This window comes from Macrobrachium nipponense, chromosome 13 (assembly GCF_015104395.2).
Source record: "Macrobrachium nipponense isolate FS-2020 chromosome 13, ASM1510439v2, whole genome shotgun sequence".
Lineage (NCBI taxonomy): Eukaryota > Metazoa > Arthropoda > Malacostraca > Decapoda > Palaemonidae > Macrobrachium > Macrobrachium nipponense.
Genome location: NC_087206.1, coordinates 38987246 through 39007310, shown reverse-complemented (window position 1 = coordinate 39007310; position 20065 = coordinate 38987246). Strand labels below are relative to the sequence as shown.

The 20065-nt window shown below is 35.2% G+C and overlaps 1 protein-coding gene across 39 annotated transcripts in view; it reads left to right on the top strand.

The window, feature by feature from the left end:
- The window catches only part of LOC135225753 (zinc finger and BTB domain-containing protein 24-like), a 526510-nt gene that overhangs the window by 201679 nt on the left and 304766 nt on the right, over positions 1-20065 (top strand). The window contains exon 6 of one of the 39 annotated variants that reach the window (XM_064265190.1): positions 15137-15229. The exons of 37 other annotated variants lie outside the window; for them this stretch is intronic. In XM_064265190.1, coding sequence (XP_064121260.1) covers positions 15137-15214 — 78 coding nt within the window. In that variant the 3' untranslated portion in view covers positions 15215-15229. Of the gene's footprint in view, positions 1-12146; positions 12168-15136; positions 15230-20065 lie in introns of those variants that run through there. One more of the 39 variants, XM_064265192.1, reaches the window with a different exon arrangement.

Sequence of the window (20065 nt, the reverse complement as noted above, 5' to 3'; positions counted from 1 at the left end):
ACTATAATTCTCTCTCTCTCTCTCTCTCTCTCTCTCTCTCTCTCTCTCTCTCTCTCTCTCTCTCTCTCTCTCTCTCTCTCCACTTCTAAAACATACTTTAAAAATATATATTACCACTCAATCTCCCAAGGAAAATATAATGAAATTAAGCTTTCACGTAAGCAGATTTTTTTCTCTCTTCCTCTCTCTCTCTGTCTCCTTCATCCTCTCTTCTCTCTCTCTCGTCCGTCCTCCTCCTCTCCTCTCTCTCTCTCCATCTTTCTCTCTCTTTTGTCTCTCTTTTGAAATTTGAAAAAAATATAACCACTTGATGGACGGTATCCTCAAAGTTTAAATATAATGAAATTTAAGTAATTCTTCTTCTCTCTCCTCCTTCTTCTCTACTCTCTTCTCTTCTCTTCATCTCTACTCTCATCCATCTGTCATCTCTCGTCTACTCTCTCTCTCTCTCTCTCTCTCTCTCTCAATTTTGAAACATTGAAAAAAATATAACCACTTACTATCTCAAAGAAAATATAATGAATTAGATCTCTCTCTCTCTCTCTCTCTCTCTCTCTCTCTTCTCTCTCTCTCTCTCTCACTTTTGAAACATTTAAAAAAAACCATACATCACTATCTCAAAGTAAATATAGTGAATTAAGTATCTCTATCGATAGGCCTATGCTTGTGCGCTCTCTCTCTATCATCATAATATTTCATTCTTGACTATATTGTTCCTCACGATTTCCACAAGTACTGCCCAAATTTTCAAACCCTTTCTCTCATGTTTGAGATCCATCTTTAATTACGTATGGATTTTACGTCAGTTTAGTGTCAAACATTACTTATAAATAAGGCTTCACAGTAGATTTTAAAAAAGGATGATCGATATTCTACCCTGAAGTGATGTTACCAAACCAACACTAACGAATAATATAGAGCCTGCTTCTACATTCAAGTATAAATGATTTTAGGACCTCTACAGAATCTTTATGATGTAAAGTTAATGGAAATCTAGAAAGCAACAAATGCTATGATTTTGAAGCTCCGCCCCTTTTCAAGAGTTGCCAGATGTGGCATTATTGAACAATATATGTCCAAAGATTAAAAAAAAAAAAAACTGTATCTTAACTCTTTGCAGAGTGTACAAAGTTAAAAATAATAATTCCATTAACATTCAAATGCTGAAGCGGTATTTTAAAAATCGTCTCCCGTATGCCGGCGGCGTTCGCGAGTGAGCGCCGAAGTGGAAAAAATTTATTTTTCAAAAAATCACAGCACGCTTAGTTTTCAAGATTAAGAGTTAATTTTTGGCTTCTTATTTTATCATTGCCTGAAGTTTAGTGTGCAACCATCAGAAATGAAAAAAATATATATTATAAATATTTGGATATATGACAGCGCAAAAAATAATTTCATATATTGTATACAAATCGTACTGTAGCAAATCAGTGAAAGCTAATGAGTTACATTTTTCGTTGTATTGTACACTAAATTACGATCATTTTGGTGTATAACACATTGTAAAACGATCAAGGCAACACAGAGAAAATATTATCACAAAATGATGCATGAATTTGTAACACGCGGACGTAAAAAAAAAAGCTGTTTTCAAAAATTCACCATAAATCGAAATATTGTGCTAGAGACTTCGCGTTTGTTGCAAATTGAAGGTAATTGATTGAATATTACTAGACTGTAAGTGTTTTAGCTTACAATTGCTGTTTTCGACCATTTCGGTCGAGCTAAAGTTGACCAAAGGACGAATTTATTCTATTTATCGTTATTTATATGAAAATATTTCAAAACTGATAAAAGCTACAGCCATGGGTTATTTATTATTGTATTCTACATGAAATTGCGCACATTTTCATATATAAAACTTTATGTAATGGCTAATTTAAAATGGTGCAAACATTACGACAATCAAACGAAAAAATTTATGATTTTTTCAGAAGAGTTACCTCGCACCGCGTGGACGTAAGGAAAAGTTTATTTCATAAATTCACCATAAATCGAAATATTGTGTTAGAGACTTCCAATTTGTTGCAAAATAAAGGTAAATGATTGAATATTACTAGGATGTAATAGTTTTAGCTTACAATTGCGTTTTTTGACCATTTCAGTCGAGTCAAAGTTGACCGAAGGTTGAAATTTTGGCACATCGTTATTTATATGAAAATATTTCAAAACTTAAAAGGTACAACCATGGTTTTTTCTTTTTTTTTTTGTATTCTACTTGAAATTGCGCACATTTCCACATATAAAACTTTATTTATTGGCTAATTTAAAATGGTGCAAACATTACGACAATCGGACGAAAAAATTTATGATTTTTTCGGAAGAGTTACCGCACGGACGTAAGGAAAGTTTTTTCCATAAATTCACCATAAATCAAAATATTGTGCTAGAGACTTCCAATTTGTTTCAAAATGAAGAAAAATGATTGAATATTACTAGAATATTAGAGTTTTAGCTTACAATTGCGTTTTTCGACCATTTCAGTAGTCAAAGTTGACGAAAGGTTGAAATTATGGCCCTTATCGTTATTTATATGAAGATATTCCAAAACTGATAAAAGCTACAACCATGAGTTGTTTTTCGTTGTATTCTACATGAAATTGCGCACATTTTCATATATAATACTCCATGTAACGGCTAATATAAAATGGTGCAAAAATTATGTCAAAGTGACAAAATAATTTCTGAGATGTGTCGCTGATGCTTTTTAGTGTGAGAAGAAAGAAATTCGCACTTGCGCGCCTGGGTAACGATTGTAAACAAAACAACGCCTTGATCCGTGAGCTCTCAACATCCCCCAAGGCACGTGATTCAAAAGTTTTCGCCTAGTAGGCCTATAACTATTTTTCCGCAAATTTTAAAAAAAACTTTTTTTGTCAACGTATATACGTCCAATCGGCACCCAACAGACAATTTATATCGACGTTTAATATGTCCAATCGGCGTTAAAGTGTTAATAAATTAGTTTCTTTTAGCAACTGAATTGTTTTCCAAAATATTTCTTTCGGTAATAAATGCCCATCAGCTGATTCTCAACTTAAACAAAAGACAAAAATAGATTTTTATTACTGTATTTTGCTATTTGTATATTAATATGACAGTTGGGTGCTGTAGTCATTGCAGTAAATCATGATTTTTTATCGTAAATGTGTTCATTCATGAAAGATACAAGTACTTTTAGTTTTGTGCAGTAGCCAAATTGTGAAAATGAAGAGGAATTGTCAGGAAATATACTTTTGTTTGCAGATCTGATGAAGGGGAAATTGAGGATAGGAAAGAATTTATGAAAGAATTTATGACATTATAGAGACATAAAGCTTAAACACAAACAAAAGAGGCATAAAATAAGTGAGGAAGCCGTTTCAAGGACAATTCCCTTATATTACCACTAATAGGAGCAGCCACTGATTGCTTTAACCTTAAGTTGCAGTAAGTACGTGTGTATCTTCAAGCTACGTAGGATAGTACCCATATCATAGTTTTAAGTTATATTAGGTGTATATACTACGTATTAGTATTAAAATAGGCAGTTTAGCCTATAAGAGCTTTTATAGGTAGGCCATCTTTGGTGTTTTAACTATTGAAGTAAGCAGTTGGGGTGGGTGTAGCCTAGGGTTTTTTGAGGGTTGTGATAACGCAGATATGTGCTTATCGCGGGTGGTTGTGGCCCCCAACCCCCACCATTATTGAGGCCCCACTGTACAGTACTAGTGACATGTAAACAAACCCTCCACCAATCAGCGCGGCGCAGCTGCCGTGACGTCAGAAAAGAACAAAGCCACTAGTTGTGACGTCAAGGTGCGCAATAGCTGCCGATTTGGTGAGCTACAGGCAGTCACCGGGTTACGACAGTTTGGCTTACGATATTCCGAGGTTGGGGCACTTTTCAATTATATTCATCAGAAATTATTTCCAGGGTTACAACACATGTTCCAGGGTTAAGTCACTTACAACACTGATCTGGCAGAAGAAATATGACACCAAAAATGCAAAATAATCAATAATTGAAGGATTTTGGGATGAAAAGTGCAATAAGAATGCAGTTTACATAGTTTTTTTTAATGCACTCAAAGCATTAAAAGTAAGGTTTTCTTAGGATTTTTGATGATGTTCTGGCTTAACGATTTTTGGCTTACGAGACGTCTCAAGAATGAAACCCCCATTGTAACCCATAGACTGCCTGTTAAAGCAAGTTCAGGGAGCTTTTTAAGTCTTAAGCGATAGCCACAAAACACTATAGTCGAACGCGCGATAGCAGGGGGGTTAGATGTAGTGTCCTCAAAACAAGTTTTTCTGCAACTTTGGAGAGCACAGAGAGAATAGAAATTGGCCAGAAGTTACTGGAGTCTGCAGATATGCCATTCTTTGGAACAGACACTGTACTATTGCTAAGCTTGTGCTTATCCGCAAAGGCACTATACGTTGACATAAAAATCTATAGAATCTACTAATCTTGGAAGATTAACAGAGAAGAAACCATCATGATCTTCTCTACCCAAGCAATGAAGATTATCAAGAATTTTCCTAACATTCCTGGAGCGAAATGCAAATTTTTGTAAGAATAGGCTCAGAATGACAAGTATCAGGGGAGGGACATCATTAGCTGATTGCTTAACTTCAAAAGCTCGATGAAGCTGTTCAGCTTTTTCCTTATGGCGAGTAACCAATCTACCATTAGCTGTTAGTATTGGAGAAATGGAAGATGAACCAGACTTAAAGATAGATGATGCCAATTTGATCACTACAGATGAGGCTGAGTAATCCTGTAAGGAATTATTTTAATTTCAGCTATGTGGTAAATTCTATTCACAGCACAGGAAGACAACAAAAATATTGTATTTTCATGTGAACAATTTTGTCTCCGTGTGATGAATTTGGTCTGGTTTGTCATGGTAAGCTCTTTTTCATTGGTCTGGTTTGTCATGGTAAGCTCTTTTTCATGTATCAAACATAGCTGGTCATTTGTCCTGAATGTGATGATTTTTTAGGGATGTACCTCACTTCAGCATTTCATTTTACTTCTTGGGGTCTGGATCTTAATATAGCACCTAAAATAAGTGCCTGACATGCTTCAATAATGTGATCCCAGTTGGCTCTAGATTTCAGCCAGACCATTTTTCAGTGATAGAATTAGGTATAGTACGCTGATAGACAGATATGTCCATCTCAGTGATGCAGTGATCAGAAGTGCCAATGTGCTCGCTGACCTTGGAATTGACAATAGCTGGAGCATCTGTGAATATGAGGTCTAATCTATTACTACCAGAAATACGCTTGGGTTCTAAAATTGGACGATGTACAGAACTCAAGAGCAGACTGACGACCCATGTTGATCTGTGGAATTTTAATTAAGCTACTCGCTGTGCTTAGCAGCAGTCTCTACAAGTAACAAGTGAAGCTTTTGAATCTGGTGACTCAGCTATACTAATCTTCTCCAAGAGACAATTATCAGCGGGGGTTCTGTTCCTGGGGGTGTGGCGATAAGCAAAAACCGCCATTAACCAAAATTCGATGATTTATGGCGCCATAATGGGGCTTATGGCGCTGATAACCAGTTATCGGTGCCATAAGCACCCTTATGGCATCGACAACCAGAACTTGCCCCATTATGGCGCCATAAGTAGGCAATAACTGAGTCCGCCGAAAACCGGGGACTGCCTGTAATATATTGATTCTTCAGTATTTGTATTACGGTAAAGAGCAAATACGTATAGTACAGACATTGTAGAACTTACTGGAAATCTTAAAACAGAATTTCAGGGCAACTTCATGAAGAGATATAGGTTTCTCAGACGTAGTGTATACAGTCATACCTTGTGCATGGGGGATGTTGAAATGATAAATAAAATATGGGCCATCAAACACTGGGATTAAAAACCTTGACTTGTTACTACTTATAAGTCTTGGTCAAAAAAATCAAATTGTACTTATGGGCACAACTCTATAGATATTATTAAGAAGATTTGACCTTAGCCCCTAATATTTGAGTATAGTACAATTATACCTCCGTTCATAAAGTTAATTTGTTCAAGGATGCAGTTCCTGACTTGAATAATGTATATACAAATTATTCATTCAGAGGTCAGAAACACTGGATTTTCCAAATTTTTGTGTCTTTCTGGGACAAAGAATACTATAGACTTAACCATAATTATAAACAAATAGTACAGTAGTGCACTGAGATAACAGACTGGTAATATTGTACTTAGGGATATATTGTAGAAAAGAGGGAATACAGGCAGTCCCACGTTATCAGTGATCCAATTTCATGGTGCGTGTCTATTGCCGATTTGCCGCCAATAGATAATAGAGTATGGGCACTGATACGTACCCAACACAGGCCGCATTAACTGGTTATTGGCGATTTATATAATCATGCCATTGGAAGGAACTGAAAATTGCTGATTACAGTGCTGAGCCCTGGTTATTGGTGCTGATAACCCAGAGATTGGCAACGAAAATCCAGTATCACCATCTTTAAACAAGCGGTGTAAGACCGGATTGGTGATAACCAAGAAATGCATGTAAATTTGAGGGTTTTCACCTGTGGATGGGGCACCGAACTGCTTTTTCAAATCAGGCGCTTTTATTGGTTACACCATTCGCTTACCATCTTCCCTTGAGTTGTTACTGTTTATTGATTTACAATGCTTCCATCTCTAAAAATTATGCTAAACCTTTTTACTGTTCTGCAGTTTATATTAATAAACAGCTGTTTGCTGATGTTAGTTACTGTTACTAACAGGTTTACCAAGAGTTGCATTACAGTTGTCTTGCTAATAACTTGCATATTTTCAGTAATGAATAAAAATGTATTTGATTTAAATAAAAAATCAAATACATTTTTATTCATCCATCATGCAATAGAGAAGGTTTTAAGAAATTATGACACTAACTTCAAGCAGCAGTTATTACTATAGCTGTGGCTAAAGAAATGAATAATGGGCAGACTCCAAAACGATTTGGAGGCAAAAGCAATGCCTGAAGCTGACAAAATGACACGTACTTCATTTAATTTAGTGTGGTATAAATAGAGTAGTATTTGTAATTTTTAAACCCAGATTTGGTAATTTACAAAAGAAACGTCTGGATTGTTTCATTCAGCAACTACATACAGACAGTGATGATGTTGGTAAACAAAACCGGAATGCAAATGGCACATGATTGTTCTGTGCATATTTTATAATACAATATGATGATAATACATGCAGTATCATTAGATACAGTATAACAACAATTTTATTGAAATTATCAATATTCTTAATAGTACAACTATTATTCAACTTTTGCAAATCGATATATGTATTGGTGCAGGAACCTAACCAGGGCAATAGTCTCTCTCTCTCTCTCTCTCTCTCTCTCTCTCTCTCTCTCTCTCTCTCTCTCTCTCTCTCTCTCTCTCTCTCTCTCTCTCTCTCTCTCTCTCTCTCTCTCTCTCTCTCTCTCATATTTCATCGACCACTATACTTATGAGAATGCTTCTCATTCTCATAAGTATTGAAAATATAGAAAACTTAACCTTGACATTAAAAAAATGGTGGAAGCAAGTGGTTGTTAGGTGGAGCCAGCACACCTTATTAGGCATATAAGAAACCTGCCAGGCTTGCCACAGCAACCAAGGGCAAACAGTCATGATGGATTTAGAAATTATGAAAATATCGGGTAAAGAACTGCTTTCCGGATGATCCACTAAGCAACTTTTGCTTCTCATCAGCCTGTCCTACACAATGTTTGAAAAAACAGGAAAGTAAAAAAAAAAAAAAAATGTGGAAAAATACATGATTGTACCCTCCAGCAAGGGATCTCAAACCCAAGACCATGGAAGGTTATGTCAGAATCCAAGGTTGGAGAAAAAGGTTTGTATTCAAGAGTAACCTTCTCTTAGAAGGGTTACTTACCAAGGCTGAAGGGTCCCTTCCAACCCACTTGTTTGAACTCAAATAGTCCTTCTAGAAGAGTTGTCTACCAAGGATAAAGTCTTTTCTACCCTAACCCTTAAACGCCGAAGCGGTAAAAAAAAAAATGTCTCCCGTGTGCCGGAGACGTTTCAGAGTGAGCGCGGAATCGGAAAAAATATTTTTTTCAAAAAATCATAGCGCGCTTAGTTTTGAAGATTAAGAGTTCATTTTTGGCTCCTTTTTTTGTCATTTCCTGAAGTTTAGTATGCAACCATCAGAAATGAAAAAAATTATCATTATCATATATAAATAATGCGATATATGATAGCGCAAAAACGAAATTTCATATATAATTGTATTCAAATCGCGCTGTGCGCAAAACGGTTGAAGGTAACAAGTTACTTTTTTGTTGTTGTAATGTACACTAAATTTCAATCATTTTGGTATATAACAAATTGTAAAACGATAAAAGCAACACAGAGAAAATATTATCACAAAATAATGCATGAATTCGTAACGCGCGGACGTAAACACATATAATTTTCAAAAATTACCCCATAAAATCTAAATATTGTCCTAGAGACTTCCAATATGTTTCAAAATGAAGACAAATTATTGAATATTACTATACTGTAAGAATATTAGCTTACAAATGCAGTTTTCGATCATATCTGACGAGTTAAAGTTGACCTAATGTTGAATTTTTTTTATATATATTTTTTTATATGCAATTATTTTGGAAATAAGAAAAGCTACAACTTTCAAATATTTTTCGTTTTATTCTACATGAAATTGCGCACATTTTCATATATAAACTCTATGAAATGCCTAATATGAAACGGAGCAAATATTCCGAGAATGGGACTTGCGCATTTCGGAGATTTGTGGCGGAGAATCCGCGCGCGGAGGAAGGAAAGTTTTTTTTAAAAATTCACCATAAATTTAAATATTGTGCTAGAGACTTCGAATTTGTTTCACAGAAGATAAATGAAGATAAATGACTGAATATTACTAGACTGTAAGAGTTTTATCTTACAATTGCGTTTTTCGACCATTTCGGTAGAGTCAAATTTGACCGAACGTGGTTTTTTTTCTATTTATCGTGATTTATATGCAAATATTTCGAAAATGAGAAAAGCTACAACCTTTAACATTTTATTGTGTATTTATCACATTTTGAAATTGCGCACATTTTTTCATATATAAAACGTTATGTAACGGCTAATTTAAAATGGTGCAAACATTACCACAATCGCACGTATGATTTTTTCGGAAGAGTTACCGCGCGGACGTAAAGAAAATGTTATTTTTTTCATAAATTCACCATAAATCGAAATATTGTGCTAGAGACTTCCAATTTGTTGCAAAATGAAGGTAAATGCTTGAATATTACTAGAATATAAGCGTTTTAGCTTACAATTGCGTTTTTCGAACCATTTCGGTAGAGTCAAAATTGACCGAAGGTTGAAAATTTGTCACTTATCATTTTTATATGAAAATATTTCAAAATTGATAAAAGCTACAACCATGGGTTGTTTTTAGTTGTATTGTGCATGAAATTGTTGCACATTTTCTATATAAAACTTTATGTAATGGCTAATTTAAAATGGTGCAAACATTACCACAATCGCATGTATGATTATTTTCGGAAGAGTTACCACGCGGACGTAAGGAAAAAGTTTTTTCATAAATTCACCATAAATCGAAATATTGTGCTAGAGACTTCCAATTAGTTGCAAAATTAAGTTAAATGATTGAATATTACTAAAATAGAAGAGTTTTAGCTTACAATTGCGTTTTTCGACCATTTCGGTAGAGTCAAAGTTGACCGAAGGTTGAAATTTTGGCACTTATCGTTATTTATATGAAAATATCTCAAAACTGATAAAAGCTACAATCATGAGTATTTTTTTGTTGTATTCTACATAAAAATGCGCACATTTTCATATATAATACTCCATGTAACGGCTAATTTAAAATGGTAAAAAAATTATGTCAAAGTGACGAAATAATTTCCGAGATGTGTCACAGATACTTTTTAGTGCGGCAAGAAAGAAATTCGCGCTTGCGCGCCTGCGTAACGATTGTAAATAAAACAACACCTTGATCCGTGAACTCCCAGCATCCCCCAAGGCGCGTGATTCAAGAGTTTTCGGCTGGTAGGCCTAAAAGTATTTTTTCCGCGAATTTTAAAAAAACTTTTGTATGTCGACGTAAAATACGTCCAGTCGGCGTTTAAGGGCTAATTGGTCCAGTTTAGATGCATGTCTTCAGCAATTGTAAAGAAATATTGACTCTTGTATTGCCTTCATGTCCTCAAGGAGAATAATTTTTAGACTTCTTGCTCACGTGGTTGATCTATCTCGTAGTCTTCCATTAAGGGAAGAGCTCAAACTACCTAATAATTCCTTGCATTTTCTCTAAAACTTCCATGTTCCTCATTTATGGCTTGGAGACTCAATTGCCTCCCCTGGAAAAGGTTTTCTACGGTATCCCAGAATCTAGTAGGGATGAAACCTTGGCCATGGATCATAAGCAGTGGTTTGTTTATTGCTGTGAGTTCCATTCTGGTGGAATTGTCAGCACCTTTACCTCTGTAGACATCAGAGAGTTGTTTTGCTTTCTTAGACCTAGTATGAGTCTTTTGGTGTCTGCTATATGAGGTTATAGATATGTGCTTTCCTCAGTACTATTTTATGTGCAGTTGGAGCTGTCTGATGATCTGCCTCTTAAGGAGTTATTGAGATCAGTTTAGATTGAAGCCCCTAGAACTCTATCAATCTCTCTGGAATTTAGTTTGAAAAATATTGTCTGTCGATCCTTCTGAACCTTAGGAATTGGTTTAGCCGAAATATTTGACTTGAAAACACTTTTGTAGCATTGGCAACAGTTAAAAAATTAAGTGTTCGTCAATCAGGAATGCTGGTGTAAAGAGAATGCTGTATTATGTTGTTTGCCAGATTTGGAGCTAAGAATGGTGTTAAAGGCAGAGTTATTACTGAGAACTGAAGAATTCCAAATGTGACCAATGTGGTGGCGAATGAAGAGGAAGCACCCATCTGTTCTGGGAGGGTAATTAAAATTTATGTAGATAAGATAAAAGATTGAATGGGCCAAAATCACCTTTTGTTTTATGGTTCTAGGAAGCCTGAAATCCGTTTGTCAGAGAATGTGATGTCCTACTTGGTTAGATATTTAATTAGGCTACCATGTGGGAAATTAGTCCCAGATTTTTTATTGTTATTGAAAGTAAAGATTCATAATGTAAAAGCAGTTGCTCCTTTTAATTATATGGAAAATTTGTCTCATGAGGAGGTGATTAATACAGTGCAGTAGAAGTTTAATGTGGATTTGCAGCTTGCTACCTTAAGCACATACATAGAAATTATCTGAAAGCAGTAAAATCCTTAATAAAGTAGTTCTAGTAGTAGGTAAAGCCTTCTCTTGAACGGAAGAAAGAGCAGATTTTAGGCTTTTGTTTTAAATCCCAGGTTTTAATGTTGATTTTGATTTTCTGGAGAGCATGAAGGTACATGCAATATTGTACAGGAGGATACCTTTATCTTTAAGGTACTATTTTGTAGTTGCTGCTATTTTATGCCTTTTGGTAAGTATCCAAATAAGTTTAATTTAGTGTGTTGCTGGATATTAGAGCTGAACTGAACAGATTTTTATCCATGGATGTCACTTTGAATATGACTTGCATAAGTTTCACAAAATCATGTAACATGTAATGGATACATATTGATTTCATACATACATTTGTTTTGATAATGTTTTCAAAGTTAGTTCAGTTGTAATCACTTGTATATTCATGGTCTCCTAATTTGGCATGTATTTATTATATAAAATGTGTAAGTACATTTAAAAAGTCCATGTATAATTTCATTAAAATTTTTATTTTTATAGAGATGTTTTTAAACATAACTTTATGCATATTTTGAATAAAATAGTTTGTTAAATTAGTTTGTGTATGATGCTGTGATTCCTTGGACTTTTTAAATGGAAGCTTGGCTCATGTACGGTATGTGTAGTTTAGTGTTGATGCTGTTAAAGATGTACAGTATGACATTTCTGGTGGTAATTTTTAAGGTAAGCATCATGGACTCTCTTGTGTTTTGATAAATTTGAAAAAAATGACTCTATAGTAGTATTTTCAAGCGTCTTTTTGGAATCGCATATATTTTTGTGTGGAATTGTACGATGGGCAGGCGTCATACTACAATCTCCTTATTTTCCTCTTCTCAGAACTGAAAATTATTTGACTGCAGCCTTTGTTTGAAAAGTAGGTGGAAATTTATTTGTGAATGAATGTAAAGTTTTACTTTATTCACTGTAAAATTGCCAGTAAATGAGACAGATTCATGGTTGTTCCTCAACTTCATACTCTTCAGTACGTATTTTGTAGGAACAGCAATTAAATGTTTCATGAAATGTATTTATTTACTCTATAGTATTCCTATTTAGTGCATTTGTACTACTAAAATACAAATTTTGAAAAACTTTTTTTTATTAAAACTTCAACTAAAAATTAAACCAGGCTAGTACTTGAAATTAAAATTGTGTATTATTGTTGTGGTGTTTAGAGGTGTGTTTGTTAAACAAGATAAAAGAAGTGACAGCCTCTTGGGGAGAATTGTGTACATGTTAGGAATGGAACCCATATTTATGGATGGGGATGTTAGCATGACTATTTAGTCATTGCAGTAATTTTCAGCACTAAATAGCCATACAGATCATAGTGCTTGAGCTTCAAGACATCCCATTTCATTCCATTCTTTGTAATTATTTCTTGATCTTTTATTATGTTGGTCTGGTTGCATATATTTTAGTAAGCTTTTTCTGCTGTCAAAATTGCTCTTAAGAAAACTGTTGATACACTCGATAAAGTAGAGTAAGCAAACCTTTTTTGTATTTAGTTGTCTTTTCAGTATTAACTCTCATATTCACTGAGCATATAAAGTGGTTACAATTTTTTTTCTAATTATAGAATATGAAGGGATAAAAAATCTTGAAGACTATTGCAAATAGAAAAAACACCATAGTAATATATGCAGGTCTTCAAGAAATTAGAAAAGGTTTTTCATATTTTGTAAGATATAAGTGTTTTAAGTATATACTATGTTTAAAAGGGAGTTCGAACTGATTGGTTGTGGGTTTGGTTACCTGCTTGACATCCTAGTTAAAGAAAGTTGCTCCTTAGATTTTAAAGAGTATCCATTAACTATAGAGAGATAGCAAAATATTTCATATTTGTGCTGTATGATGTACAGATTTCTTATACTATACTACTTTAACTTTACTGCATGAACAGTGCAGTGTTACTTGAAAATAGTACTAATAAATTTAAAAAGGAAGACATGAGTAGTTATGTTTTTTGGTTATCCCTCACACAAGGGAGAAGGCTCTTAAGAAAGTGTGCCACAAAATTGAAACTGCAGGTTAGTCGTGGCTGAAGAAAATCAATACGTAACGGGTAGGCTGCAAAGCATTTTGGAATAGGCGAAAGCTATATTTGGACCCGGTGAAATTGCACTTGTTCCTTTTAAAATCAAGTGATTTGTTAATTTACAAGAAACAGTATCTCCAAATGATGCTTGTTTTAGTAACTAATAGCAATGAGGGTGTCGGTAGCACTCTACTCAATCAGTCCAATTTTTTGAGACTGTAAACAATATTAGATACAAATGTAATATGATTTCATCTTTGTATTCTGTAATACAAGAACAGTATAATAATAATAATACAGTGCCCCCTGGTTTTAAGCATTTCACATTTCCACGGTCTGCTTTGTCACAAATTTTTGTGGACACATTATTCACTTTTCTACGGGGAACTTTCACGAAGTTGTGGATTTTTTCTATGGACCTTATCTCCAAAATTATTACTAATTAGCTTTTTTTTTTCATAGAGCAACACTATTTATTCTCTAATTACATATTGTATTTTTATCTAGGGTTTGTGACTCATTCCAGGTTGGTAAGCTCATTCCAGGTTGGTAAGCTCATTCCAGGTTGGGTCCCATACTGAGCATAATAGGTGTATGATTCTCTATCTCTCTCTGCAAGGTTAATTTGTATATTGCTGTAAAGAGTTGGATGATAGAGCATATACAATATTTAAAATATTCACTAAATAATATTTTAAATATTTTACAACATGCTTTATTATAACAAAAACTTAAATATCATTTCAAATACACCTACCTTACCCTGAGAGAGAGAGAGAGAGAGAGAGAGAGAGAGAGAGAGAGAGAGAGAGAGAGAGAGAGAGAGAGAGATCGTACACCAATTGTGCTCAGTTTGGGGGTCAACCTGGAATGAACTTAATAGATGCATAACCACATTATAAGTATATATACAATACTTTATCATTCAAAACATTTTATGATAATATTTGAAATACATCTTGCATTAGAGAAAGAGAGAGAGTGAGTTACACTTATGTTCTGTGTGGGCTAACCTGGAATGAGCTTGATAGAACATTCCTACGAACACAGTATGTAGTAAATAAGCAGTATTGCTATAAAAAAAGAAAAAAAAAATAAACTTTTTCTGTAAGACAGATATATTTAATTTGTATTAAAAATTTTATAGGTGTTTTGCAGTTTACATTAATATTGATATTTTGAAATGAGTAGATCATTATTACAGGCAGTCCCTGGGTTACGACGGGGGGTTCTGTTCTTGAGACGCGTCGTAAGAAGAAAATCGTTGTAAGCCGGAACATCGTCAAAAATCCTAAGAAAACCTTATTTTTAATGCTTTGGGTGCATTAAAAACTATGTAAACTGCATTCTTATTGCATTTTTCATCCAAAAAGCTTTCAAATATTGATCATTTTGCATTTTTGGTGTCATATTTCTTCTGCCAGATCAGCGTTGTAGGTACCGTAACCCTGGAAATAATTTCTGATGAATATAATTGAAAAGCGCCTTAACCTCGGAACGTCGTAAGCTGAGCCGGGGACTGCCTGTATAAACGTTTTAGGGGATTTGTATACGTACTTGAGTAACATTAGTAAAAGGGTACTAATCTAAGATTACCCAGGAAGTTTTGGGATGGTTAGGGTGTATTTTTGTCTGAAATTATATTATGTAGATTACTTTATTTATGATAATTCAAGGTATAGTTTGTTTGAACTATCAAATTAAGCAGTTATAAGCATTTAAATTTACAGGGTACTGGGTATTTGGCAGTTATAAGCATTTTTAGAGGGTTTTTTTTGCATTTCCACAGATTTTGCACTTCCACGGCAGGTTCTGGAACTTATTCTGCATAAAAATTGGGGAGTACTGTACATGCAATATACAGTAATTGGATACAACAAGCAAACCAACTTTTATTTAAATCAAAATTTATTCTAAATATAGTTGTACTGTGTGACTTCTGCAGATAAATACTTTAATAAAACAAATACAGTATAGAGCATGTCAGTTTTTAGAGCTTTTTGATAGCATAATCGCTATCTTGTCCTTAAGGGTTACCCTCTTCATGGTCTATCCAGTGCTCCATGGTGACCAGACTAATGTCAAAAAATTCTCTTAACTGTTCTTATGGCCTGGTATTGTGTCGTAATGTTAAATATTATAACAAGTGATAGAGTATAAATGGACTATTGTCCTCAGCGAATGCTAATACCCAGTTTACCTCATACGTCAAAATCTCAAGAAGAAGGGGTTATGCGCGTACGCACCATCATATTGTTTGCATACGGCCAAAATCTTTCTGAGCCACCATTCCTTTTTCTGGTCGGTCAAGAAACCAGAGCTCAGAGAAGTCGGTTCTACTTTTATTGATTAAGCTAAGTGCATAGTTTCAAGTTCAGTGATTTTTTTGTGCGTGAAAAGCCATAATTGGCCTATTTCACCAGTGCACGTCTGCACTTCTTATGATTTATGATCTTTAGGCTAGGTCCGAGAATTTCGTTCTTCGCTTATTTATTTCATTACAGAGGTTCATGGAAACATATTATAAGTTGAAAGCTAAGTGTACAAGTTCAAGTTTCAGTTGAAATTTGTGTTAGTTTATAATGTGGAACAAATGATTTAACTGTGCATGAAAAGCCGTAAACTGTCGTTTTTTGGCAATACATGTTACTGTTAGCAATTTAGGATCTTTAACTCTAAGAGTTTCGTTCTTTGCTTATTGATTTCTTTGCTGAAGTTAATGGAAACTTCCAGCTTGAAAGCTGAGTATGTATTTCAAGTTCCAGCTAAAATTGTTTTAGTTTAAAGCGTGGAACAGTGATTTTAATGTATGTATGTGAAAAGCCATAAACTGGCTTTATCGCCAGTACATGTCAATGCCTCTTACATTTTGTGAGTGTTAGCAGTCTGTAGAAGTAAAATTTTTATCTGAAGAAATGTTCTACAGTTGTTATTAATATAGATAATCCCTTCAGATACGATGTTGGGAATAGCCTACCAGGTAGTAGCCTACATACTACATCGATTCAGTGAGAATATGTAAGCTAGACTGTAACAGGTTTTGTCTGTAGCCTATAACCTAGGATTAAATATCCTTAAGAGTGAATAAAAATAACCTGCAATAGGCAGTGACCTGAATTAAGATAAGATTTGAGGACATATCCTTTTAGACTATGGGCTTTGGCAGTAGCCTAAGTTTACACCAAAGACCTTAGCTAGGGTAGGTAAAAACCTATAGGCATTTTCCCTTTTTATATAGCCTGTATATTTGAGCATTGTCATAATACTGTAGGCTCATGTGCATACCCTTGAAAGGGAATTATGCAAATATCTTGATTAATTAGACTAACCTAGGCTAGGTGATAGGCTGTCCTAGCTATAGTAGACCAAAAGCAGTATGTAGACCTAATGGGCCATGAGGTAGCAGCCTATCTTGAAGGCTACAAATTACACCTGGTTAATCCCATACCTTTAAGGTAAAAATTAATCAGGAGTAGACAATAACCCATATTAGGTGATAGCCTAACTATAAAGTTTCACATCAGTGAGTTTCATATTAGAAAGTTACTGTTTTATATAGTAGACCAAATAGCCTAGGACTAGATATAAACTGTCTGAGTTAGTTCAAAGATGTTGGCCTAACTACGAATTTGCATGTAAGTAACTTTGTGTTTATATAGCCTTTACATTTAATTTAGGGTAATCTGGATTAGGCAATACTCTATACTAGGCTAAGAGAGAAACATCCTATTGTTAGTGTACAAAGTGGTAGTTTAGCCCAAATAGCCTAGGACTAGATATAAACAATATCCTAGGCATAATTAAATAACTCAAAGTACTTATATGGTAGTCCAAATAGTATGACAATTCATATTAAAATTTTACATAGCTATTGCATTAAGACTTAATACTCTACAGCCGTATACGGCTGGCAAAATTAACAGCCTCAAGGGGCTTAAGTTAATATAGATTTTTAATAGAATCTATTACAATTTCTAATAGAATCTATTACAAATATGGAAACTTTATGAGTAACTACAGAAGTGTCCCTTATTACTAATTTGATACTGAATGGCTTCTAATAGCAACTTGCTTTATATCACTACAGGGCTCCCATTATGCAGGGCCCTCAGTTCAAGTGTTCTGTTTAAAATTGCTCGGGTGATTTTGTGCCAGTGGGTATGGCTCATACCACCTGCATGGGTATAGTCTTGTAAAAAAACAATAAAAATTTTCTTGGTTGACAGATATGTACAAACTTGTAGTATGCTACTGACAGCAAGTTTTGAGCATGAAGCTGCTTATTTTAAGCTGTCTTGGGGATTCTTGAGAGTTCAGTAGGACTTAAGAAAAGGGAAGTCATATCTCCGGCAAAACTCTGGCAGCAGATATGCAACCCTTTTTTCTCAGATCAAGATTTATGTTTGGGTCAAAACCCAGCAAAGTCAGTTCCCAGTACCTCCAGAAACCTAGTAACATCAGTCCCCACTACCTCCCAGATTAAACCCACATAGGAAATAGAGAAATTTTTACATGGTGGAGATGTTCTTAATATGGAATGTGAAGGGGGCGTAGCCACTGAAATGACCCTGATGAATCCAGATGAATTAGGGACGCAAATTTCAGGTAGCCATGAAAGAAACCATATAGAAGGAATTCTAAATCCATTTATGTACAGCTATTGATGCTGAAGAGGATCTTTTCCCTCCAAAAGGGATATAAAAGTGCAAATGGAAACATTGGAGGGCTCCAACTAGTCACTTCCCAATGTAACTTCATTATTACATCGTAACTCTTTCTGTAAGGACCTTTTGAGGGGTCTGTTGTGGTTAAAAACTTAACGAGCAAGCTTGCCAACAGAATTGTATGAGATACTCTCTTTTGGGAAAAGGCTGAATTTAGGAAACAAAGATTCAAAACTTCCCCTTACCTAACCCAAAAAGGCTCGCTTAAAAAGGTAAGCCTTTAGCCACCCATAAGGTTTTTTTCCTGACAGAACAGGTAGGTGTTCAAATGGGATGATACTTCACCAAAGGACAACAACAACAACAGCAAGATAATTTTTTCACAAGGTCCAAAGGCCCTCTTAAAGAGGAAGTAGAAAAGCAACAAATGGAATGCCAATCAAGGGCAGAGGTAGAGGAAGAGATGGGTACCAATGGGAATGGTATGGTTGGGGGTTGACTTCAATGACAGCACAGGCAATTGAAATCTTCCCTGTGGGGACACAGCATTAATTTTAAATGGGCTGGGGGAACAGTCTTACCCCTTCCCCCTCATGTAAATGGGTTCTTCCAAAAATCAGCCGCCTCTTTGGAATGTTATGTGCAGAAAGTCCCCGTTAATGGGAGCCACAGAGAAACGTGTGGATATTTGTCATCAAGTACATCTCTAAGTGTCCCCAGAAAGGATTCCTCCAAACGAAGAGTGATCCTAGACCTATCAACATTGAACAAGCACACTGTTTTCCATATTTTCCGAATAACTACTGTTTCCCTAGTGGGTAAGTGTTCTGAAAGAGACTTAGATGTGAAAGATGCATACTGGCACGTCCCTGTTGTTGTTCCCTTCCATAGGTTCTGGATAGGGAAAGATATGTACAGGTTCAAAGCCATGCCCTGTGGGCTAAACATTTCTCTAAAATTTGACAAAGTAATGGTAGCTCTTTGAGAAATCAGAAATAACTATAGCCCACCTAGACAACTGGTCGATCTGGGGGCCCACAAGAAAAGTTTGCTTGAGAAACCAAAGGTTTCATGATAAATTGGCAAAATCCCACTTCACACCCAGCAGACACTTTCAGTAGCTGTGACTATGTTGGGATACTTTTCACAACTCGTCCCTTCCTGTTGTACTCAAAACAGAATGAGGCAAGTCCTCTAAACATGCCTTGCATAGCCCAGAGTTTTCAAACGGCAATTAGAATGTATGATTGGCTTGTTGCAGTTTGCATCAGTATTAGATCCAATAGTACTAGGATTACAACAAATATATGTGAACTAATTCTAGCTATCGCATACAACAAACAAGATGCGAGACCGACCCCGCCTTGATTCTGGAAGGAATCTCTGGTGATACAGGTCACCTTGACTCCTCATTCTGTATGAATGACATCACACACAGATGCTTTGTTGACAAATTGGGAGGAATTGTCGTATAAAGTTCTTGGAGCTGATGGCTGTCTTTTGGTCTCAAAAAAAAAAAAAAACTAGAACAGAATTTAGTTGATTGTAGACAACATGACTGCAATGTCTACATTAAGAGGTCAGAATGATACTCACCTCAATATAGTAATGCTAGCCATCCTTCGATGGGGCAGGTAAGAAAGTGGTACTTGTGTGCAATTCACTTTACGGAGGCTCTGAAGGAAAATGACAGCCTCAACAGAGTGAAATTTATATGAAAATATTTCAAAACTGATAAAAGCTACAACCATGGGTTGTTTTTTGTTGTATTGTGCATGAAATTGCGCACATTTCCACATATAAAACTTTATATAACGGGAAATTTAAAATGGTGCAAACATTACGACAAGAAGAGGGAGAAGGGCGTTCAAGTAAAGTCCGGATCCTGTAAAAAACGAAGAGATTTAGTTGGTTGTAGACAACTGACACAATGTCTACATTAAGAGGTCAGAATGACTAATCACCTCAATATAGTAATGCTAGCCTATCCTTTCACTTTTAGATGGGCAAGTAAGAAAGTCGGTACTTGTGTGCATCTCACTTTACGGAGTCTC